Source organism: Pinus tabuliformis, chromosome X, assembly GCF_031772625.1.
Source record: "Pinus tabuliformis cultivar Carrire ecotype Pingquan chromosome X, CPIR1, whole genome shotgun sequence".
NCBI classification, from domain to species: domain Eukaryota; kingdom Viridiplantae; phylum Streptophyta; class Pinopsida; order Pinales; family Pinaceae; genus Pinus; species Pinus tabuliformis.
The window spans coordinates 527,432,678-527,454,624 of NC_142308.1; the positions used below are offsets into that span (position 1 = coordinate 527,432,678).

The following is a 21,947-nucleotide window of genomic DNA, read 5'->3' on the forward strand; positions in this document are numbered from 1 at the left end:
TCCCATTCTTGTTGTAGAAAGTCTGTCTGTCCTTTCCTTTCCTCAGTGAATCCTTCCTTGATGAGAATTTGATTAACTTCTTGTAATTTTCTTTCTACCTCTCTTTTGGCTTCAAATATGTTGCCAAACTCATTTCTGTTCCATTCTTTGAGCCTTTGTTTGATATGTTTGAGTCTTTGACGCGGGAGGAACATTTTTGTGCCCTGGGTGGGCATGCATTCCACCCACCAATTTCTAATATTAGAAATGAAGTTGGGGTGAGTGAGCCATGAATTTTTGAACCTGAAAGGTTTGTTCCTTGGGGTTCCAACAAAAGAAACTTCCAACTGGATCGACGAGTGGTCTGAGCCTCCAAAAGGAAGGATCCATGTAGTCATAGAGTGACCGGAAAGAAGGAGATCCTCCGAGATTATGAATTTGTCTAATATTGAAGCAACTTGGGTGGTTCCCCCTCTCCTTTTGTTCCAAGTGAAGGTGCAATTTGTTGTTTCCATACTCATCAATCTCATGTTGTCCATGAAGTTCTGGAATGCTAGTGAGTTGCGTCCTAACATTCTTCTTCCCCCTTTTTCCTCAGAGAGGAATTTGATCATATTGAAATCCCCTCCCATAATCTAGGGGATAATAGAGTGTCTCTCTCTTAGCTCCTCCAGAGAGGTAAGGAGCTTTAGTTTTTCTTCTAGCATTTGAGGACCATATACGTTTGTGATCAAGTAGCACTCTTTGTCTCCCAAAGGTTGTATTACCATTGAAAGGTGATTTCTAGTAGCTTCTGCGTCTATGATCTCAAATTTTTGCGGATTCTATAGGTTAATAATTCCCCCCGCTGTGTTGATTGCTTTGACTTCAAGGAACTCGTAATTGTAGAGCCATTTGCTGTGTAATTCTCTGATCTTGTCTATTGAGCATTTTGTTTCTTGAATAAACACCATGTTTGGTTTTTCTTCTTTTATTCTGTTACTGAGATTTCTTTGCTTTCTCTTGCTACCTAGCCCCCTAATGTTCCAGGATGTGAGCTTCATAATGATATGTTTGTGAAAGAGTAGCTGGTAAGATCTTTCATCTTACTTGAATTAATCATGAGTTTCCCGCATGCTGACAAGAGTTCATTCTGTCTCCTTCTTCCACTTTTCTTTCCTGGGTTTTTGGTGGAGTATCGAGATGTAATCTCCATTTGTTTGACCAATTTATTCTCCTGGCTGTCATGGTTCCTTTTGACTCCTACAGGCTTTGTTTGGGACCTTTGGAGGAATAGCTGTTGCACTGTATCAAACTCCTCTTGTGGTAGAGAGTCTATCCCTTTGTTGGTTCCTTGTTCTAGAAAGTGTTCTAGTTCTAGGTTCTCCTTATCCAGAATCTTCTGTAGGTCTTGGTCCTCTATTCCTCCTTCACTTGGGGTCATCTCCTGGTCCCTTCCAAGTCCTATGGTGCTAAGTGGATTCTCCTTTAGTTCATTATCTAGCAATGTGATGTCCATGTTGTCCTCTTTTTCTTTTTTCTGATGGAGTTTCCTCCAGATCCTTACTCCGTCCATTTTATTGCCCCTCTTCTTCTAAAATATCAAAACTATTGTGAATTGGTATCTTGTTCTCACTAGGTTTCTTTTGGTTCTTTTTCCCCCTCCTTTCCCCCTGCCTGCCACTTTGGTGTATCCTTCAGGATCTCTTCTGATGTTGCCTTTTAGTTTTTCCTCTCTTTTGTTGAGTGGGAATTCTCTAAATAGGTGCCCATGTTCATGACATTTGTAACATCTGAAAGAGATGTGTTCATAGTCAACCACCTGAACCCAGTCCTCATCATACACTTCCAGGATGACTTTCTCTGGGAGTGCCCCCGATAAGTCCATTTCTACATAGATGCGGGCAAAGGAGGTATATTTTCCTCGCAGAGTTGCCTCTGATATCTTTATAAAATGTCCTAATTTATTACCTATAGCTTTTAAGGATTCCGGAAGCCAGTAATCTAAAGGTAAGGAATATAATCTAATCCATACTGGGACCGATGTGAACATTTCTCGCTCCGGCACAAAGTTCATCGTCCAAGGTCGCATGTAGAGACCTGTGACAGCATAGAAGTATGGTCCTCCTTCGAAAATTCTGTCTTTGTCCTCCAGGTTCGTGAATACCACTGTAAAAAAACCTTAGACCCAAGATGTATGTTTAGTTCTCCTTTTGGTTTCCAGGTGTTTTTTATCCATGTGTATAGTGCTTTCTCCGTGGGCCAAATACCCATAAACTTGCATATGACCGCATAGGTTGCCATGTGATCTCTGTGCTCCTGCAGAGCCGGATCATTCAGGACCACCCGTGGTTTAATATTGGACTTGGGTTTGCAGGGTCCCGTTGTAGCTCTACCCTCCATCCTCTGACCACTGTCACCCGCTTTCGTATCCTGCCGAACCTCCTCGTGGGTCCCTTCCTTATCATGGGGTTTGTTGCCTTCTGTCTTTTGGGTTCCAGTAGTTTTTGTCTCATTCTCCGAAGGATTTTGGAGCTTGTTCCTACTCGTCCCTTTGCCTCTGTTTGAAACTACGTTACTGTAGGAGGGAGTGGAGCTCCCTCCTCCTTGCCCCTCCATAGTTACCAGCTTGCTTCTGTCACCCCTGTTTCAAACCCTAGTTTTTTCCTCCCCTAGATCACTAGTAGTTCCAGTAATTTTTTGAAATTATAACTTACATTAGATTTAAGTTTTAAAATGAAGATAGAATTTAAAGGGGAGTGAGGTTTTTTTTGAAATAAAAAGAGATTTTGGAAGTTTTAAAATGAAGATAGATTTTAAAGGGAAGTGAGCTTGTTTTGAAATAAAAAGAGATTTTGGAGGGAAGTAAGGTGTTCTTTTTTTTTAACTGTCTAATTTTTTATATTATTTATAATTATTAAAATATTAAAAAATTAAAATATAAAATGAATATAATGCATCACTATGTACTATCAAGTTGATTTGTGATGTCTTCCATTAGATGGGTTTGAATCTCATTAATAAATGAATCAATTTCAATTTTTTGAACAATTGGACCAATTAGCTTAGAAGAATCTATATGAAAGAGGAATAGTTTCTTTGTAAAACAATTTCATTATATTTGAGGACTAGTTTTCATGAGATGAACTAGTAAATAGTCCTATTGAATTCCCTCCATACGATTCCATAATAAATTATAAATAAATAGTCCAATTCAATTTCCTCCTTATGATTTTTATATAGAATGTAAGTAAATAGTTCTATTAAATTTCTTCTATATGAATATTCATGTTTAGATTGTAATACTAGTGATCCAATTTTTAACCAATGTTGGTTATGTGTAATTGTTAAAGTGTATTTAGAGTTCCAATCTATTCTACAAATTTGCCACAATACTAGGTGTGATGTGCTAGAAATAGATAAAAAGAAGATGATTTTTTCTTTTTTCTTTTTTTCCTTTTTCTCTTTTTCCTTCATTTTCATTTGAAAAAAATAGTTTAATTTATCTTTTCAATATTGAAAATTCAAAATGAATTCTTCTCCTTAGTGTGAGAAAAGTTATTAGGCCAATCCAACCATCCAATGGTGAATGATTCATGTGGTTAATCCTTAGCTTGAGTTTGGATGTCTAAGGAATGAGGAAGTGAGTGTTTAAGTATAGGTCTCAACTCGAACTCACAAGGAGCTTAGTGATTAGTACTCATACCCAAAGGTGAAAAAGGGAAATTTGAGCATCTTATGACTCATTTATGTAACAAATCATTCATGATTATAAAGGCTCATAGTAGATACAAAACAAGTCAATTAAGCACACAATGAGAGTCAATTAAGCCTGAGTCAATTAAACCTCTTGTCTTCGTGTTTAGATTTCATTCATGTTGAATAAGTAGTATTGAATTTAAGCATTAATTTTTATTCACAAAAATTAATGTTATTTATGTGTGTTCATATGCATATGTGTTATGCATCATAGCACCAATAATGAGGCCTATAATTCTTAATGAAAAATACTATTGTAAGTTATATTTATTTTAATATAGAGAATTACATGTTGGATGTTGTAAAAAATTGTTGGTTTTACTATCTATTCAACATTGCACTAATATCCATAAAATAATACTATATTTTGATTGTCTTTAAAAAATTCATTACAATTTTTTGAACAATTGGACTAATTAGCTTATAAGAACTAATTAGCTAATAAGAATCTATAAAAAAGAGGTTTCTTTGTAAAACAATTTCATTGTATTTAAGTAGTGGTTTTCAGGAGATGAAAGAGTAAATAGTCCTATTGAATTCCCTCCATATGATTCCTATATAAACTATAAATAAATAGTCCAATTCAATTTCCTCCATATGATTTTTATACAGAAGTAAATAGTTCTATTGAATTTGTTCTATATGAATATCCATATATAGATTTTAGTACTAGTGAACCAATTAAATCTTCCTATTGAATTCCCTCCATATGATTCCTATATAAACTATAAATAAATAGTCCAATTCAATTTCCTCCATATGATTTTTATATAGAAGTAAATAGTTCTATTAAATTTCTTCTATATGAATATCCCTATATAGATTTTAATACTAGTGAATCAATTTTTAACCAATGTTGCCTATGTGTACTTGGAGTTGTAATCTAGTCTATAAAATTGATACAATAAGAGGTGTGACGTTTGAGAAAGAAGTAAATAGTTCTGTTAAATTTCTTCTATATGAATATCCCTATATATATTAATACTAGTGAACCAACTTTTAACAAATGTTGCCTATGTGTCCCTGTTCAAGTGTACTTGGAGTTCTAATCTAGTCTATAATATTGATACAATATGAGGTGCGATGTGTGAAAAATAGATGAATTTTTTTTATTTTTTATTTTTTTCCTTCATTTTCATATGAAAAAAATATTTTAATTTATCTTGTCAATATTGAAAACTCAAAATGAATTCTTCTATGTTTAAGTCCAAACCCCAACTCACAAGGAACTTAGTGCTCAGTACTCATACCCAAAGGTGAAAAGGGGAAATTTGGGCATCCTATGATTCAGTTTTGTAATAAAGCATTCATGAATATAAAGGCTTAGATACTAGATACACAACAAGAATAAGTTAAGCCTATGGTCTTGGTGCTTGGTCCCAAGAAAGGGTGCTAAAGGTAAATGGAGACAAAATAGGACAAGTGCCAAGAAAGGGGCTTGAAGGTAAATGGAGACAAAATAGGACAAGTGCCAAGAAAGGGGCTTGAAGGTAAATGGAGACAAAATAGGACAAGTGCCAAGAAATGGGTTAAAGTGGTCTCGGGCCAAATATAAAAACAAATGTAGATAAATAATTTCTAGAGGTGAATGCAAAGTATGAGGAAGTGTAGGAAGTAAATAAAAATGTAGTTAAATAATTTCTAGAGGTGAATACAATATTTTAAAAATACCAATGTGATTGTCACTATAGTCATGATAATTGTCAAAATACTTATTTTAGGCATTGCCACATCCCATGTCATTTTTGAAGCAATTGCATTTGTGTTCATTATGCATCCCTTTGATGTTGGTGACTGATGCATTGTTAATGGTCATGACGTAAGGGAAGAAGGTTGTCGGAAGCCAACATTGTCATTTTTTAGTTTGCAACAATCATTTCTTCTTTATGGTCAAGTTGCAGAAGAACTTATCTTTCCCAATTTGGTTTATGCTATGAGTACTCTATACTCTATTTTATTTTAGATGAGTGTAGAAGAAATGAACATTACCACAACAATTTTATCCAAACTCAACACTAGCAAAGGAAACATATGTGACAACATTCAATACATCATTTTCAATATGTTATTAGCATAAGTTAAGCTTTAATGATCACTACAAACTTATTTCTTCTATAATACTTTTTTTTTTTGCTAAAGTAAGAGTCCTACCTTCTATTCATTATAAACAAAGACACAAGTTACATATATTACAACTACCCAAAGAGACCTGAGGGTCAAACATCAACAATCCACTCAGGGCTTGGGTACCAAGCCAAGGGCCCACTAACTTAACTGCGAGACCTCCAAAAAAACCAAACCAATGCCTAAACTGCTCGAACTGTTTGAAAAGATCTATCCATTGAGAATCATATCGGGACAGAGAAGGGCATATTCTTCGGTTCCAAAAACAGACCCGATGAAAAAATAGAAACCCAACTAAACAGATTTTGGGTCCGAATTGTGGAATAAACATCGCACATATGATCTGCCCAAAATCCACCGATGCCATCCTCACAGCACAACATTCCCGGAAGATAATTGTTAATCTTGACCCCAAAATAAGATAGCCTGAAATTACAACCCGCCCCAACAAGCCCGCGAGATCTTCTGCCCAACAGACCTTGGAAGAGACTCTTTGATCTGAGCCATACATTCTGATGCCTAAACCAACGGTCCTAGAAGATATCACACAACAAATCTGACCAAGGTTTAACGTGTCGTTCCTCCAATCTGCACGACCAATCATGACCGTTGATCCAAACAGAGAGATCCAACGGTTGACAATAATATCACTTCACCCAAGTTAACCAGACGTTAATGTGTGATGGAGGGTTGTTTCCCAAATCCTCCCTCTGCCATGTGTGGGAAGCTGTATGGGATCGTTGCAAAATCACTAAAACCACTTTCCCCCTTAGAGCGGTGCGATCATCCAAATACTGCCAAGGAAGCGATTTTCCTCTCCGAGGCACAAAAAAGCGAAGATTCTGGCTGCCGGTGAAATATCATTTCCTTCCACGTCTACTCATCTTCCTAGCCTAAACATGCATTCCAGATAAGAAGAGAGGCTCACCATTAATTAAGGAGCTTTGGTAACCTTTGCACTTCCCCCAATGAACATTGTTGACTATTTCACTGATACCAAGGTGTCTATTGACCATCCGTGTGCGTTCCCTCCTCAAAGACCTGTTTGCTTGAAGCTGATGACACATGCAAAGGCCAAGAGATTAAGAGCTTGTCTCCATGGCTTTGTGTCTGAATACTCTCCTATCTTCCTCCTCTTGTTCACTACAAAGAGTTTTTAATCTGCTTTGCCGCAGCTCTGGCCATCCCATCGAAACCTTGACTTTTGTATTGCTGACCCCCTGATTGGCAAGAAGATTTGCCAGCTTGTTGGCTTTTCTACGAACATGTTGGAAGTTGACAGTGCACAAGTGTTGTAGGTGATCTTGAATTCTCTATAAAACCTTGATTAATTTCCAGTGTTTGGAGACTTTCTTCAACATTGTTCCACTATTTATTCTTTTCACTGCGTTAATTACTAGTTCTGAATCCGCTTCTACTATCACATTGCAGCAATTATCCTGACTTAGAAAATCCAGGCATTGCTCCAAAGCCATTAGTTCAGCCATGTTATTGGTGGTTGTACCTAGGTGACAATGGAAAATGAAGATAATACATCCATTGACATCCGTAAGGACTCCCTCATACCCAGCCATTCCCAGGTTACCTTTAGATGCTCTATCAATATTGTATTTTGGATATCCTTCGAGGGGAGAATGCCAGAAATCATTCTTCCTATCCCTTGATGTAACCTTTCTATTAAGACCTTGAGGAGTTAGTCCCTAGAGCCCTAGCTGTCGGAGAATTTTCCTTTCTAGATCTAAGGGAGGATTATTATGGTGGTTGCATATTGTGGAACCCACTTTCTCCTTAAGTTGCTTCAGTATAGTCTCAAACAGGCGATATGGGGGATTTTTTTCCTCCTTGAATATTCTTTTGTTCCTCCCCTTCCAAACATTCCATATAATGAAGCTTGGTGTAAGGGTCCATGCTGAGTTGAGAATTTCATGTTCTGAAAATTTTCCCCTCCAACTAATGAGGGTATTGAAGATGCTTCCTCTGTCCCTGTCAGATTGTTGAAAGATTTTGGCAAATATGTCCCATAACTAGGCGGTGAAAATGCAGTTGTTGGGAAGATGTTCCATTTTTTCTTCTTGCTCCCCGCAGAGTAGGCACCTAGAAGGCCCAGAACACCCCTCTTCCTAATGTTGTCCCAAGTTAGGATTTTCCTGTGGTAAACTAACCACATGAAGAGTTTAATTTTCATCCACCCCTGGTGCCTCCAAAGTTTCTGCCAGATTTTGTCTAGAACCAGGGGATTTAGCTCAAGGAGAATACCTTTGGCTTCTTTGAGATTAAAGGTGCCCTCTTTATTATTGCCCCATCTTAGCTGGTCTTGCCCCTTAGAAACTAAGATCATCATTTGTTCCACCATTTTCCTTAGTTCCTCTGCTTTAGTTTTCAAGGGGTTATTATTTCTGCAATCAATGTTCCTCCAGATTCTCCATTTCTCCATAGAATGAGTATTATCCCAGAAGTCCTTTACTTTAATTAAGCCTTGTGAATATGTTTCATGTTTAAGGTCGAGGAAGTCTTCTTTTAACAGTATTGGTTCCTGTTGCCACTTATCTTCCCAAAAAAGAGCTTGATTCCCTTCTCTGATTTCCTAGAAACTATTGTCTTGAGCTAATCTTCTATTTTCCCAAGCTTTGTTCCAGATGTATGAGCCTTTAATATTACCTGACATTCTGATGAGATCACTAGTTTGCGAGGATCTTGCATATTTTTCTTTCCAGATATTTTCCCACTGATTCTTTGGATTCTGAACCCAGCCCCACCATTGTTTGGCCCCTAAAACCTTGCTGAGTATTTCCTGATCGTCCAAGCCAAGCCCTCCGTGGTTTTTGGGTCTGCAAATTTTCTCCCAAGACACTAAGGCCCATTTCTTCTTCCTCTCCTCCTTACCCCAAAGGAAGTTTCTTTGTATATTTTTGAGTTGCTGAAGGACTCCTTTCAGAGCTGGGAGGGTAGATAACATAAAAATAGGGATGGCTTGCAGAACAGCTTTAGTGAGAACCAACCTGCTTGCAAGATTTAAAGATCTGAAGGTCCATTTACTGACTTTATCTTGCAACTTATTCATCAAGGGTTCCCAAATTCTTTTGAGCATTGGTTTAGCCATTAGAGGGATTACCAAATATTTTGAGGGAAGGGCATCCCTTTGAAAGCCAAGAATTCTGGAAATATTCCTTTGGATCGCAATATTGGTATTAAAGAAAAATATTTTTGATTTGGAGAGGTTAACTTCCATACCTGTGGCCATGGCAAAGACGTTCAGGATTTGTTTATAAGTTGTAGCTTCTTTGACAGTGGGGATTCCTTGTAGCATTGTATCAGCAACAAATTGTTGATGGGTTAGAGCCTGACCATTATCTGTTAGGAGAAGGCCTTTAATATTACCTATTACTTTAGCATGCTTGATGGACCTACCAAGTCCTTCCATCATGAGAAACAAAAGAAATGGAGAGTGTGGGTCTCCCTATCTGAGGCCTTTGGAAGGGCTGAAAATTCAGAGGGAGAGCCATTTCCCAAAATAGAGAAGCTGGAGGAAGTAACTAAGGCCATCACCCACCTGACCCAATTATGATCAAAACCAAAAGCAATAAGTACCCTTCTCATATAGGTCTAGTTTACTTTATCATAAGCTTTGGCTATATCTAATTGCATGATCATTCCATCTTGCCTTTTGCTTTTTCACGAGCGAACCACCTCTTGAGCTTGAATGATATTGTCTAAAATTTGTCTTCCTTCCACATAGCCTGATTGTTCCCCTGAAACTAGGGTAGGAAGCAAAGGCTTAAGTCTATTCACCACTACTTTGGATATTATCTTGTAAACATCATTGCATAGAGCTATGGGTCTAAACTTATCCGGTGTTTGAGCATCATCCTGCTTACGGATAAGGGAGATAAAGGAGGTATTCAACGCTTTCAAAATGGTTTTGTTCAACCTGAAATCCTCCACCACATTTAAAATATCTTGTTTAACAATATTCCAGCATGCTTTGAAAAAATCCAAATTAAAACCATTTGGGCCTAGTGGCTTTTCCATTCTACATTTCTTTGAGGACATCATCTAACTCCTTTTCATAAACTGGCCTATTTAGATTGAAATTGTCCTCTCTGGATACCATCTTTGGTATATTTCTAGTTACCTTGCATATGGACTATTCTCTATCCGAATTATTTTCCTGAGTAATGCTTCGGAGGTGCTTCGGAGTCCCTTCTTTGTTCTTAATTGAAGATATTATGTTATGCATTCTATTTGCCATGGTGGACCTGTGAAAAATTTTCGTGTTACGCTCCCCTTCTTTTAGCCATTGGACTCTAGATTTTTGTCTCCAAAAAACCTCCTCCTGTTTGCACAGATTGTCCCATTCTTGATGATATTTATCCACTTGATTGCTTTTGTCTTTATCAAATCCTTCCTTGATCAGAGCTTGGTTGAGAACCTTCATTTTGTTTTCAACTGATTTTTTCTCCACAAAAATATTGCCAAAATCATTTATGTTCCAATCCTTTAGTCTGAGTTTGATATGCTTTAATCTTTTATGAAGAAGAAACATTCTTGTTCCTTGAATCTGTAAATCTTCTGTCCACCATTTTTTAATATTGTTGAAGAAATCTGGGTGGGAGAGCCAGATGTTTTCAAATCTGAAAGGTCTATTTCTAAGAATGCCCATACCTTTGATCTCCAGTTGAACCGGCCAGTGATTTGAGCCTCCAAAGGGGAGAACTTCCACTATTACTTCCTTATTTTTTAGCATCAGATCCTCCGAGATCATGAATCTGTCTAACTTTGAGGCTACTTGAGACTCTCCTCCTCTTTTATTATTCCAAGTAAAGAGGCTAGTATTCGTTTCAGTATCTACAAGGTTCATATTGTCTATAAAGGTTTGAAATTCCAAAGAGTCTTTAATTAGGATTCTGATTCCTCCTTTTTTCTCTGAAAGAGATTTTATCATGTTGAAATCCCCTCCCATGATCCAAGTTATTCCTACATGTTTGTCCTTGAGATCCCCCAGCGAGTCTAGAAACTTGAGTTTGTCAGCTATTCTTTGAGGGCCATAAACATTTGTGACCAGATAGGGGTGCCTCTCTCCTACAGGTTGGATGACGACTAATAGATAATTCTTGGTAGCCTCAACATCTATAATACTAATTTTTTGATGGTTCCAAAGAGTGAGAATTCCCCCCACTATATCCTCTCCTTAACTTCTAGAAACTCAAATCTACTGAGCCATTTACTATGGATTTGTATTATTTTTTGAATGGAACATTTCGTTTCTTGGATAAAGATAATGTTTGGCATTTCTTGTTTCATTCTATGACTGAGTATTCTCTGCTTTCTCTTACTCCCTAGACCTCTGATATTCTGAGATGTAAACTTTATAACTAAAGATTTGTGAAGGAGTAGCTGGCGAGATCTTTTATCTTACTTGAATCTATCATTAGCTTACCACACTCCATCAAGAGTTCATTCTTCTTTTTCCTGCTTCCTTTCTTACCTGGGTTTCTTGTTGCTAGTCCTGGAGTAGTTTTCATCACCTTCACTCCTCTGTTGTCTTGCTTACCTATATTTTTTCCTTTTTCCAATGCATTAGTCAGTGTTTTCCTTAAAAGCAACTGCTGTATTCTATTGAGTTCTTCTTGAGGTACCGAATCCACTCCTCTTGTGGTTCCCTGAATCAAGAACCCTTCTAGATATAGGCTTTCTTTATCAAGTATCTCCTATAGCTCATGGTCCTCCAGGTCCATTTCACTCTGGGTCATATCCTGATCCATCTCGAGTTCTGTTTCACTCATCATGGTTTCTTTCTGATAATCAGTTTCTTGGTTTTGGTCACATTCTTCTTCTTTTCTCTTTTCCCCAGGCTTTCCTTCAATAACTTGATCTTCCTTTGTGATTTCTTCGTCTTCTTCAAGAACTTGGAACTTATTTTGACTAACCTTAAGCCCTTCATCTTGATGTTTCTTTGGTCCTCTCTTGCTTCCTTTTCCTCGATTGACCACTTTTTGGAAGCTATGCATTTCCTTCGCTGTATTAGCCTTGCTGTTATTTACTACTTTCCCGAGTGGACAGTCTCTAAATAGATGTCCATGTTTGTGACATCTACAGCATATGAATGGGATATGCTCATAGTCTACTGTTTGCATCCATTCTTCATCAAAGACTTCTAGGATCACTTCATCTGGTAGAGCTTCTTAAAGATGCATTTCCACACATATCCTAGCAAATGAAGTGTATTTCCCTCTTCTTATGGCTTGAGAAGCTTTGACAAAACGACCTAATTTATTGCCTCTGGCTGTTAACGATTCATTTTGCCAATAATCAGGAAGTAAAGAATAGAGTCTTACCCAGATCGGTACCGAGGTAAAAGTCTCACGTTCCGGGACAAAATTCATCATCCATGACCTCATGTAGAGTCCAGTTGCTGCATAGAAGTAGGGTCCTCCTTCAAATACTTTGTCATTGTCTTCAATATTCGTGAATACCACAGTGAAGAAACCCATTGACCCAAGATGAAGGTTGATGCTCCCTTTAGGTTTCCAGTGATATTTGATCCATGTCTGCAATGTTTTTTCAATGGGCCATAGTCCCATAACTTATAGATAATAGCATATGTCCGCAAGTGATCCCTATGTGCCTGTAGGGCAGGGTCGTTTAAAACAACTCTTGGTGTGATCTCAACTTTGGGTTTGCAGGGTCCCTTTTGTTTCTTGTCTTTAGTGCCCTGTTTTTTGTCTTCTCCCTCCTTGTCCTTTGTGCCATTGATTTTTTTGGTATTGCCTCGTGCTGTCTCCTCTTCCATAGTTCTTTTCCCTTCCTCTGGAGCACCTCTAGTATTTTCTAGAGGTTTCTTACCTCTACTAGCAACAACCTCCTTGAAGGAGGGAGAGGCTCTCCCTCCTCTACGACCCTCCATGAGGAACACCGTCCGCGACCCACTGAAACCCTAGAAGTTTGTCTTCGCTGTTCAGAAAACTAGCAATGGTTCAATCCTCTTCTATACTACTTTTTACTATGCTAAGCTTTACCGAATTTTTTTTGTAACATTTGATACAATTACTAATTTAATACAATTTTAAATTTTAATATGGAAAAAAAGAAATAATTTTCTGCTGTATTGTTAATTTAAATTCAGTGGAGAGTGAAGCTCTTCTAATCTACTCTGAATTTAATACAATTTTAAATTTTAATATGGAAAAAAAGAAATAATTTTCTGATGTATTGTTAATTTAAATTCAGTGGAGAGTGAAGCTCTTTTAATCTACTCCACTAATGAGTTATATTGGAAATTATTTTTATTTATTTTCTAAATTGTCGAGGAAAACGTTGTGTCCAAATCATTGGAGAATGCCAAGGGATCACTGGCGATTCATTTAATCTTTTAATCATCTGCACCGCATATCTGCAGACCGATGTTCAATAAATATCTGGTGAAAGAGACCTTTTCATCGTCACAAAGACGGTCCAGCATGGCTTAATGTCATCGAGTGCAGAGAGATTAAGTGGGCCTGCCAAGAACTCTCTGTTATTAATGACATATGGTGACTAATTTAATGACAACAAATGAGCGGTGGACGTCCACCTCACAGATTGCCGCGATGACTGAGCTTGTAATGCCCACGTCCATGTCCACCGCCCCCTCCGACCAACTCAGATTTTTCCCCCAGACAACTATGCCAGTCCATCCTTATTCACATGGCGTCTAAAAGTGGGAATTATTCAATTGCATCGCTTCTAAAAGTGGGAAGTATTCAATCTCTAAATATGGACCGTTTCTGATTCAATTAATTAATGTAGACCGTTGATTCAACTGTTGCTGCTTCTGGGATTCATTTCGATTTGGTATGAAATCTGTCGATATTAAGTTTGAAGATATCTCCGAGTATAAATATTTAAGTATTATGTAAATAATATTTTTATTTATGGGAGATATTAAAATTTTATTTATTTGTATTATTCTGATAAAAATAAATGAATTTATAATGTATTATTAAATTGAAAATAGGAAAAATAAAAGAAAGAATAAGGATAATACAAAATTAAAATTAAAAGGCATTTAAAAAGATTTTTAAAAAATAGTATAATTGATAAAGAAAAGCTAAATGTTAATTCAATTATTTTTTTCACTTAAAATATTTAATTATGAATACCCTTTAATTATCTTTTGTATATTAATAAATAAAATATAAATATAATAATAAAATATATCATTAATAGATATGTGTATTTATTTGGATGGGGTGTTTATGATGCAATGTCATTTTATTTGGTGGAGTGGTGGGGCACATCGCACCATGCTCCCATAAAGAGTATTTATGGCACTATTGATCCCTGGGCTTGCAATCCACTTGAAATCAAGCATGATCATTACCATAGTTTTGAATGCTTGTCATCCTGCTAGGTTTCTAGCTAGGCCTTCAATTGGTGTTGTTGGATACCAAAGCTCAATGTCGTTTTATTTGGCCAGGTGGTGGGGCACATGGCACCATGCTCCCACAATGAGTATTTATTGCACTATTGATCCCGGGGCTTGCAATCCACTTGAAATCATGCATGATCATTACCATAGTTTTGAATGCTCATCATCTTGCTAGCTGGTTTCTAGCTAGGCCTTCACTTGGTGTTGTTGGATACCAAAGCTCCCCCTATGTAACTCAAGCCTGTACTCTTACTAATCTGAACTAGGCCTCTACTCTTACTAATCTGAACTAGGGTCACTTGCTAGCCCACCTTCTTGAGCCTTGTTGAGGTGTTGGTCTTCTATCATTAGCATGCAATTTGTGGTCCAAAATTATTCATCCCTTCCTTCAAAACTAGAGTTTGAGCAACTATTTCCAATTGTTGGTGTAAAGTATAGGACTAGTCTAGCTATTTTCCTCTCCTCACAGGTTTAACGCTCATGATGTTGCCTTCCATTTTGGCTCCTCTTACATCCAAGATGGTGGTTTTATCTGGACTCTCAACACTTTTAGTGGGAGTGCTCTTAACAACTTCTGGTTTGAATAGCTCCCTTTGCTTGGTGGTTGTTTCTACATTTAAATTCCTTAATGGCATATCCTTTACTAGCATTCTTGTTTGGAACTTCCCTCACATTTCGTGGCTTGCTTTTGTGTTTCTATGCTCTCTCTCTCTCTTATTTGTCTCCTATAGTTGTTCACTTTCCTCAGTTGAATATTTTGGCAAGCATTATGTCTTCCTCTTAACTCCCTCCCAAGTTGGCTCATCATTTTGATGGATTGTTGTCTATTTTCTTACTTAGTATATCCTAGCCTCATTTGTTGCTCGATCACCTTGCTCTTTCCCATCTACACATGACTACTTTCTTTGTGCCTACCACTTGTACCCTTCCCCCTTTAATAGCTTGCTTTCAAATCATTGTTGGGCCTTTCACCATGCACATGTTCATTGAGGCGCATCCTATTACCAATAAAGGACCTCTTGGGGAAACTCATGTATCCACTAACACCTAGTGGAAACAACTACCAGGTTTTGGGAAATTACCCTAGGTCCCATCCAGGAGGAGCTCACCCACATTGCACGAGAAGCAACCTCTCGATGGCATCATCTTTGAGACATAGAGGTTCTCATAGAACTAGCAGATTGAGGGCCAGATGTTGGACAGACATGCGGTTGTTTCAACTAATGCACGTACATGATTGACTTATATTGGAATTAGAATTTTCTCCTTAGTAGAATCCTAATGGGCCAATTCAAGCATTGAGAAAACATCCTACACTCTCTATAGCATTTGCATCACCATATGAGGGACTTGGCCCAACACCTCAATCACCTAAAGCAACACCTTGGTATTCTTCCCACAATATGAAGAACTCTCAGCAGCATTCAAGAACCCATTAAGGTTGTTGCTACAAAATTTGATTCCTCTGCTTAGTCTTATGCTATTCTTAGTCTTATTGTGTTTTATGGCATTACAAGCTATCCTAATGACCAATCCAACTTGCTTTTTAGTATATGTATAATCTTTTTTGGTTTTTTAAACACTATGCTATCCTATGTCTCTCTACCGAGTGTGAACATGTGAACCTTTTGTCATGGTTTGGTCTCCCAAAAAGAATGACCTAAAGTATCTAGCATATCCATGTCCACTCATGTTTAGGAGAAAATAAAATATGTACCACAAAAAAAAAGCATGATATATATATTTATTTTATACATGCACAATGTTAATATTTAATATATATTAGATGGTATAAATATATTATATTACCATGGTGGCAATACCTAATTTACAATTGATAATTGTTCATATAAACATGTTTCTTAAATGTTTAAATCTCATTTTATTATTTAGATAGAATGGTTCAACTCTTATTTATAAATTCTAACAATAAATAAAGTTGTTCTTAATTTAATTATCTTGTAATAAAATATACTCTTTACTTATATATATTAGATTTAATTATCCATTATATATTTTCTAAATTTTACCAAAAACTAAACTACCGTTCATCACTTATTTAAAATAAACTATGCACTTATTTAAAATTAACTATAATTGCAAGTCTTATTTTATATGTTATAATTATTTTATATAAAATCTATCTAAACCTTAACGATATTTGATAATATTTTTTTTAATATATTTATAAATATTAGTTATAAAATTTTATTGTTAAATTTTAAATCAAAATAATTAAATAAATTATTTTTTAAATAAAATTTTAATTTAAAATATCTTCATCTAAAAATAACTCAATTCAAACAATATCTTAATTTAAAAATAATGAATTATTTTTCCATTTAAAATTAATGAATTAATTTTCTATTTAAAAATAATTAATTAAACAATTAAATTTATTAAAAATAATAAATTAAAAAATTTAATTTATCTATTTATTCCATTAACCAATGCACTTTTGAGATTCTTTTCCAGCCACATGAAACGATGACAGGCTACCCTTATTCGCGTTGCTTCTAAAATAGGAATTATACATTTGCATTGCTTCTAAAACTGGGAATCATTCAATCAAAAAATATGGACGGTTTATGATTAAATTGATTAATATACACCGTTGATTCAACTGCTTCTGCTTTCTCCATTTATTTCGCAATGGTTTGAAATCTGTATCTGACTTAGACAGAGTTAAAGTTCATTTAAGAATCTGAATGAAGATACTACCTACATTGGGCTGGAGGTTAAAATGCTTAATATGGACTGAATGTGGTAGAAAAGTTGATATATATATATATATATAGACATAAATAATTGATTATTAATAATATATAAGATTGCTTAAAATTTTATATTAAAAATATTAAATGAGATAAAATTATATTTCTAAAACCAAAATCTTATTTCACTTATAAAATTAACCAAACTTATTAAAAACAAAAACAAGTTCTAATTAAAATATTAAATTGTCAAAGATAAAATAACAAGCATATAGGAACTTCCCTTATAAATATACAATGTCAAATGATTTTGAAACTGAAATACATGGTGGGCGCCTCTGGTTATAGAATCATGGAAGAAACAATGAGCGGAAACAGTGCTATGAATCATGTCAATTCACGATTTCAAAGAATGGGCAGCACAGCCGGTGATGTTATCACTTGCAAAGGTAAAATTATAGATTTTCATCCAGTTGACTGTGTATTCATCATGCTAGATTAGTTGGATTGTTTTTTTAAATTTGCATATGAGCATATGGTAAATTTGTTGAAATATCAAGCAGCGGCTGTAGCATGGGGGCCGAAGCAACCACTGGTTATTGAAGAAGTTCAAGTAGATCCACCGAAGTCTATGGAAGTCCGTATTAAGATTACTCACACCTCGCTCTGCCACACCGACATTACTTTGTGGATGCACGAGGTCAGTGGAAGGGTACTCACAACTTCTTAATTAGAAGTAAACTCTGCGGCACACATTTTTTTTTCTATAGATATTTAAATGGAGGGTGGTTCAAGAGAAGTTCCGAGAGGGACTGATAATTAGATTGGAATTGCACTCTAGTATCGAGTATGTTACGATATTGTTGAGAATAGTGTAAATCGATATCAGATATTAAAATTTTAAAGATTGAAATTGGTGGTAGGATTATGGGGGTTTGACTGGGAGAACAATATCATATTAAGTGGGTTTATATTGCGAGATATTTATTGAGAAAAAAAGATATAATATTTAGAATGTGAGGCCTTCAAAGACAACAGTGAAAGTTATGTAGATACGCTGGCAGCTAGCTCTTGGGATAATCTATTTAACGAGGGGTTTGTCCAGAAGATGGGAGCATTTATTGTGAAGCTTTATAAAAAAAGAGCCGAATACATCAAGCAGATGAAAAAACAATCTGTCCCATAGGCTATCTTTAGCGTCGTGGATGTTAAAATAATTTCTTTCTTTCTTCTTTCTATATTGGGGATATAGGAGTAAACGGTTTTTATATTGGCAAATACAAAAAACGGAGCTTAAAGTTAATTAAAAAATATAAAAAAGCATAAAAAAATGTTAATGAAAAATGGATATCTACAATATCTAGTGAAAGTAGGGGTTTTTTAAATTGGGAAGCTATATTGGGGTCATATTGGTAGGGATTAAACAATGTAATTTTTAGAGGGATTTTCCAATATGTAATCAAATTAAAGATATTGTTTAATATACCATAGAGGTTTACTGAATGAATCTCCGTGAATAAGACTTGCTTTTATATTACTTATATCTTCCTTAACATATTATGTTTCTTTGTGCATGCAGGATGAGAAACTATTTCCGCGCATATTCGGCCATGAGGCTGCAGGGTAAGTGAGTTTGATTGCACTGTTGTTTCTATCACAAACAAAGAAAATGTTAATTGAGAATCTGTGACGAATTTCAGAATAGTGGAAAGCGTTGGAGCAGGTGTAACAGATCTAAAGAAAGGAGACTATGTGCTTCCATTGTTCGCTGGGGAGTGCGGAGACTGTGTTTACTGTAACTCCAAGAAGACCAATTTATGCGGAAAGTTCAGAGTGGACGTCTTTAGAACTGTGATGCAGAGTGATCAGAAATCCCGTTTCTCTGTTCGTGGAAAACCGGTGTATCATTTCATGTGCTCCACGTTCAGCGAGTACACAGTTGTTGACTATGCCTGTGTTGTCAAAATAAACCCCAACGCTCCTCCCGAAAAAGCATGCCTTCTCGGCTGTGGAATAGCAACAGGTGTGTGAACCCCTTCATCGGCGTTGTTTACTTTTTTTCATTTTGAGATGTCGGTTGAAATTTGGCGAGTTTTCGTTTTGTTATGGTTTAAGTTAGGTTTTTAACTATATATAATTAAATTAGGTTTTTGACCATATGAATTTAAATTAGGCTTTTTGAATATATGAATTTAGCCCACTGAAATTATTTTTAGAAACTTGAATTATAATGATTTTTATCCTAACATATAAATGTATATATTATAATGTATCCTAACATATAATTTATATATTTTTATTTTTATTTTTATTTATAATGATTTTTATCCTAACATATTTGAATCTCAGTAAATTCATTTTTAAATTTCAGCTTTCTATTTATCATGTAGACAGGTTGTTAATTTTGAAGGTGATTGAAGACTTGCATACAGAGCTACAAAGAAGATATAAAGGCGGTAGATGGGATAAATAAACGGTTGTTTATATATACATGGGTTGGATTGAAGAATATCATAGAAACCTGGATTTATGAAATGTTTAAAAAAAAGGATGGTCAATTTAAAAATTTTAATTTAAATTTTTTTTATTTAATATTATAGAATATTTGTATTATCTTTTATAAAATTTAAAAAAAAAATATCTTCAAAATAATTATGTTTTTTTTCCTCTAATTAAATTGATTAATAAAAAAAATTCTATATGAAAGAAGTGTTTCTAATATCATTTTGGGCCTCTGAAATTAGTAAGTAATAATATTGAACCATAGTATTGTAGTAAATTCTATTGAGAAATTGAAAATCTCTATGATTAAAATATAAGTAAATTTTTATTATAAAATAGAGTAAATCTCTATAATTAGAAATTTTGTAACATATATATATAATTCATATATTAATTCTTTTTACAATTAATCAATTATAATAATAATTTAAAATATAATTATAATTGAGTTAATTTCTATAAGTTTTTCAAATTCTAAAAAAAAATATATTACTCCAACATTATTTTAAAACCAATCACTATATATAAATATTTATCCACATAAAAAGATGTCAAACGGCCCAAGGAAACAGGTTAACGGCCCAAGACCCAGAGGCATCTTGCAGGAGTGAAAGCCTGCTCCCTTACGGACCACCAGCGGGTTATTTCAGGGGGCGTGGTTTTCCTTGATAACAGTGATGTGTCAACTGACATTTGCGGATAGCAGCCAGAGATGGCTGTCCTCACTGTTGGTTTGACAAACTGAATTTGATAGGTTTTTCCACCTTTTGAAAAAAAAAGATGTCAAACCTGTCAAAAATATCCCACATACAAATATTTATAGCAACATTTTATCTAAATTACAAATTTCAAAAAAAAATTAAAATCAAAATGTTTCCAAAATCTGTAATATGTTAATTTCTAGTAATTACCCACTAAAATTATTTACAAACAAAAACCGAAATAAGATTCCATTAAACTTTTTGTTGAAGATATACATATCCGACCTGCAGGTGTTGGTGCTGTGTGGAATGCAGCTAACGTAGAACATGGCTCAACAGTAGCCATCTTCGGTCTCGGTTCAGTCGGCCTTGCGGTCAGTAAATTTTACCCAATTTCGCATCTAGACCCGTCACGAAATTTTCGAATGTTTTTCATTACTTACCTATTTGATTCACCGAAATTTTCGAAGGTGGCTGACGGTGCCAGAATGAGAGGAGCATCCAGAATAATTGGAGTTGACACCAACCCTAACAAGTTCCCCAAAGGTAAATGAACACATCCACACTTCTGCAACTTACTAAGTTGTTCACGCACAGACTCAATCCATAATTTTCTTAATTCCCTGCAGCCATGGCCCTAGGAGTAACAGAATGCATCAACCCTAAAGACTACTCCAAGCCCATACACGAGGTATATTTTTATGTCCTTTCGGATAAGGCACTGCATCTGAAATTCTGTGTAGCTGATTGCAATACACATTTTTTATTGACATCCTTAGGAAATCCTGTAAATTCTATTCTTATTAGCTCAAGAGGTCAACTTTCTGGCAGGTGATACAAGAAATATCAGATGGAGGTGTAGATTACAGCTTCGAGTGCATTGGACATGCAGATATAATGTACCAGGCATTCTTATCTGCACATGATGTAATTTCCATTTCTTCTTTCTCTTTCTCTAAAGAAAAATTGTGCAAGTTTCAAACCCCTACACTGCAACTGATGATGTACTTAATGTGTGTTAATTTGGCACAGGGGTGGGGTTTGGCAGTGCTGGTTGGAATCGATCTGAGCTCGCGCAGGATAAGCCTTCGTCCATTGGAATTTTTCGATGGAAGGAGGATTGATGGATCAACATTCGGGGGATTCAAGGGGAAAACCCAACTGCCCGACCTCGTTGAAAAATGCATGAACAAGGTGCAACCAAATTCATGTCGTCTGTTAATTTTCAAATTGGTCTTTAGCGTTGAAGAATATCTAACAGTTTTGGTGTGTTTGTTGCAGGAGATCAGAGTGGAAGAATTTATTACACATGAGTTGCCCTTCTCCGATATAAACAAAGCATTCGATTTGTTGTTGGAAGGCAACTGCTTGAGATGTGTGATGTATCTATGATGCATCTATGATCGAAGCATGGTGTCACCAAATCATCAACTTTTAAAAATATTTATGTTTAATATAATCATGCTATTCCATGCCGTACATATATACAATGCCCTGCTACCTGCCATATCAGGTACGTACATGTGACAATAATAGTCAATGTACCCCGATCTCGGCCTTCATACATTGACAACAGTAATTTTTTTTTATAAAAATATTAAATATTAGTATATACTTATTTTAAATATAAATTTATTATGAGTCTAAATAGATCTAATTTTGATAGGTATAAATTTTTTTAATGAGTGGACATTATTTAAATGTTTTGTATAGTTATTTTTTTACTATTATATCAATTTATTATGAGTTTAAATAGATCCAAGTTTTATAGGGATAATTTTT

The 21,947-nt window shown here is 35.5% G+C and overlaps 1 protein-coding gene across 1 annotated transcript; it reads left to right on the forward strand.

The window, feature by feature from the left end:
• Positions 1-10,369: 10,369 nt before the first annotated feature.
• On the forward strand, positions 10,370-21,702 carry LOC149141029 (alcohol dehydrogenase class-3-like). The gene is made up of 11 exons (XM_089453220.1): positions 10,370-10,401; positions 17,374-17,411; positions 17,526-17,662; positions 18,542-18,585; positions 18,663-18,985; positions 20,457-20,539; positions 20,636-20,711; positions 20,795-20,856; positions 20,997-21,092; positions 21,198-21,359; positions 21,447-21,702. Exons 1-11 carry the CDS (start codon positions 10,370-10,372, stop codon positions 21,555-21,557), a joined length of 1,164 nt encoding a protein of 387 aa, XP_089309346.1. The 3' UTR covers positions 21,558-21,702.
• Positions 21,703-21,947: the final 245 nt, after the last annotated feature.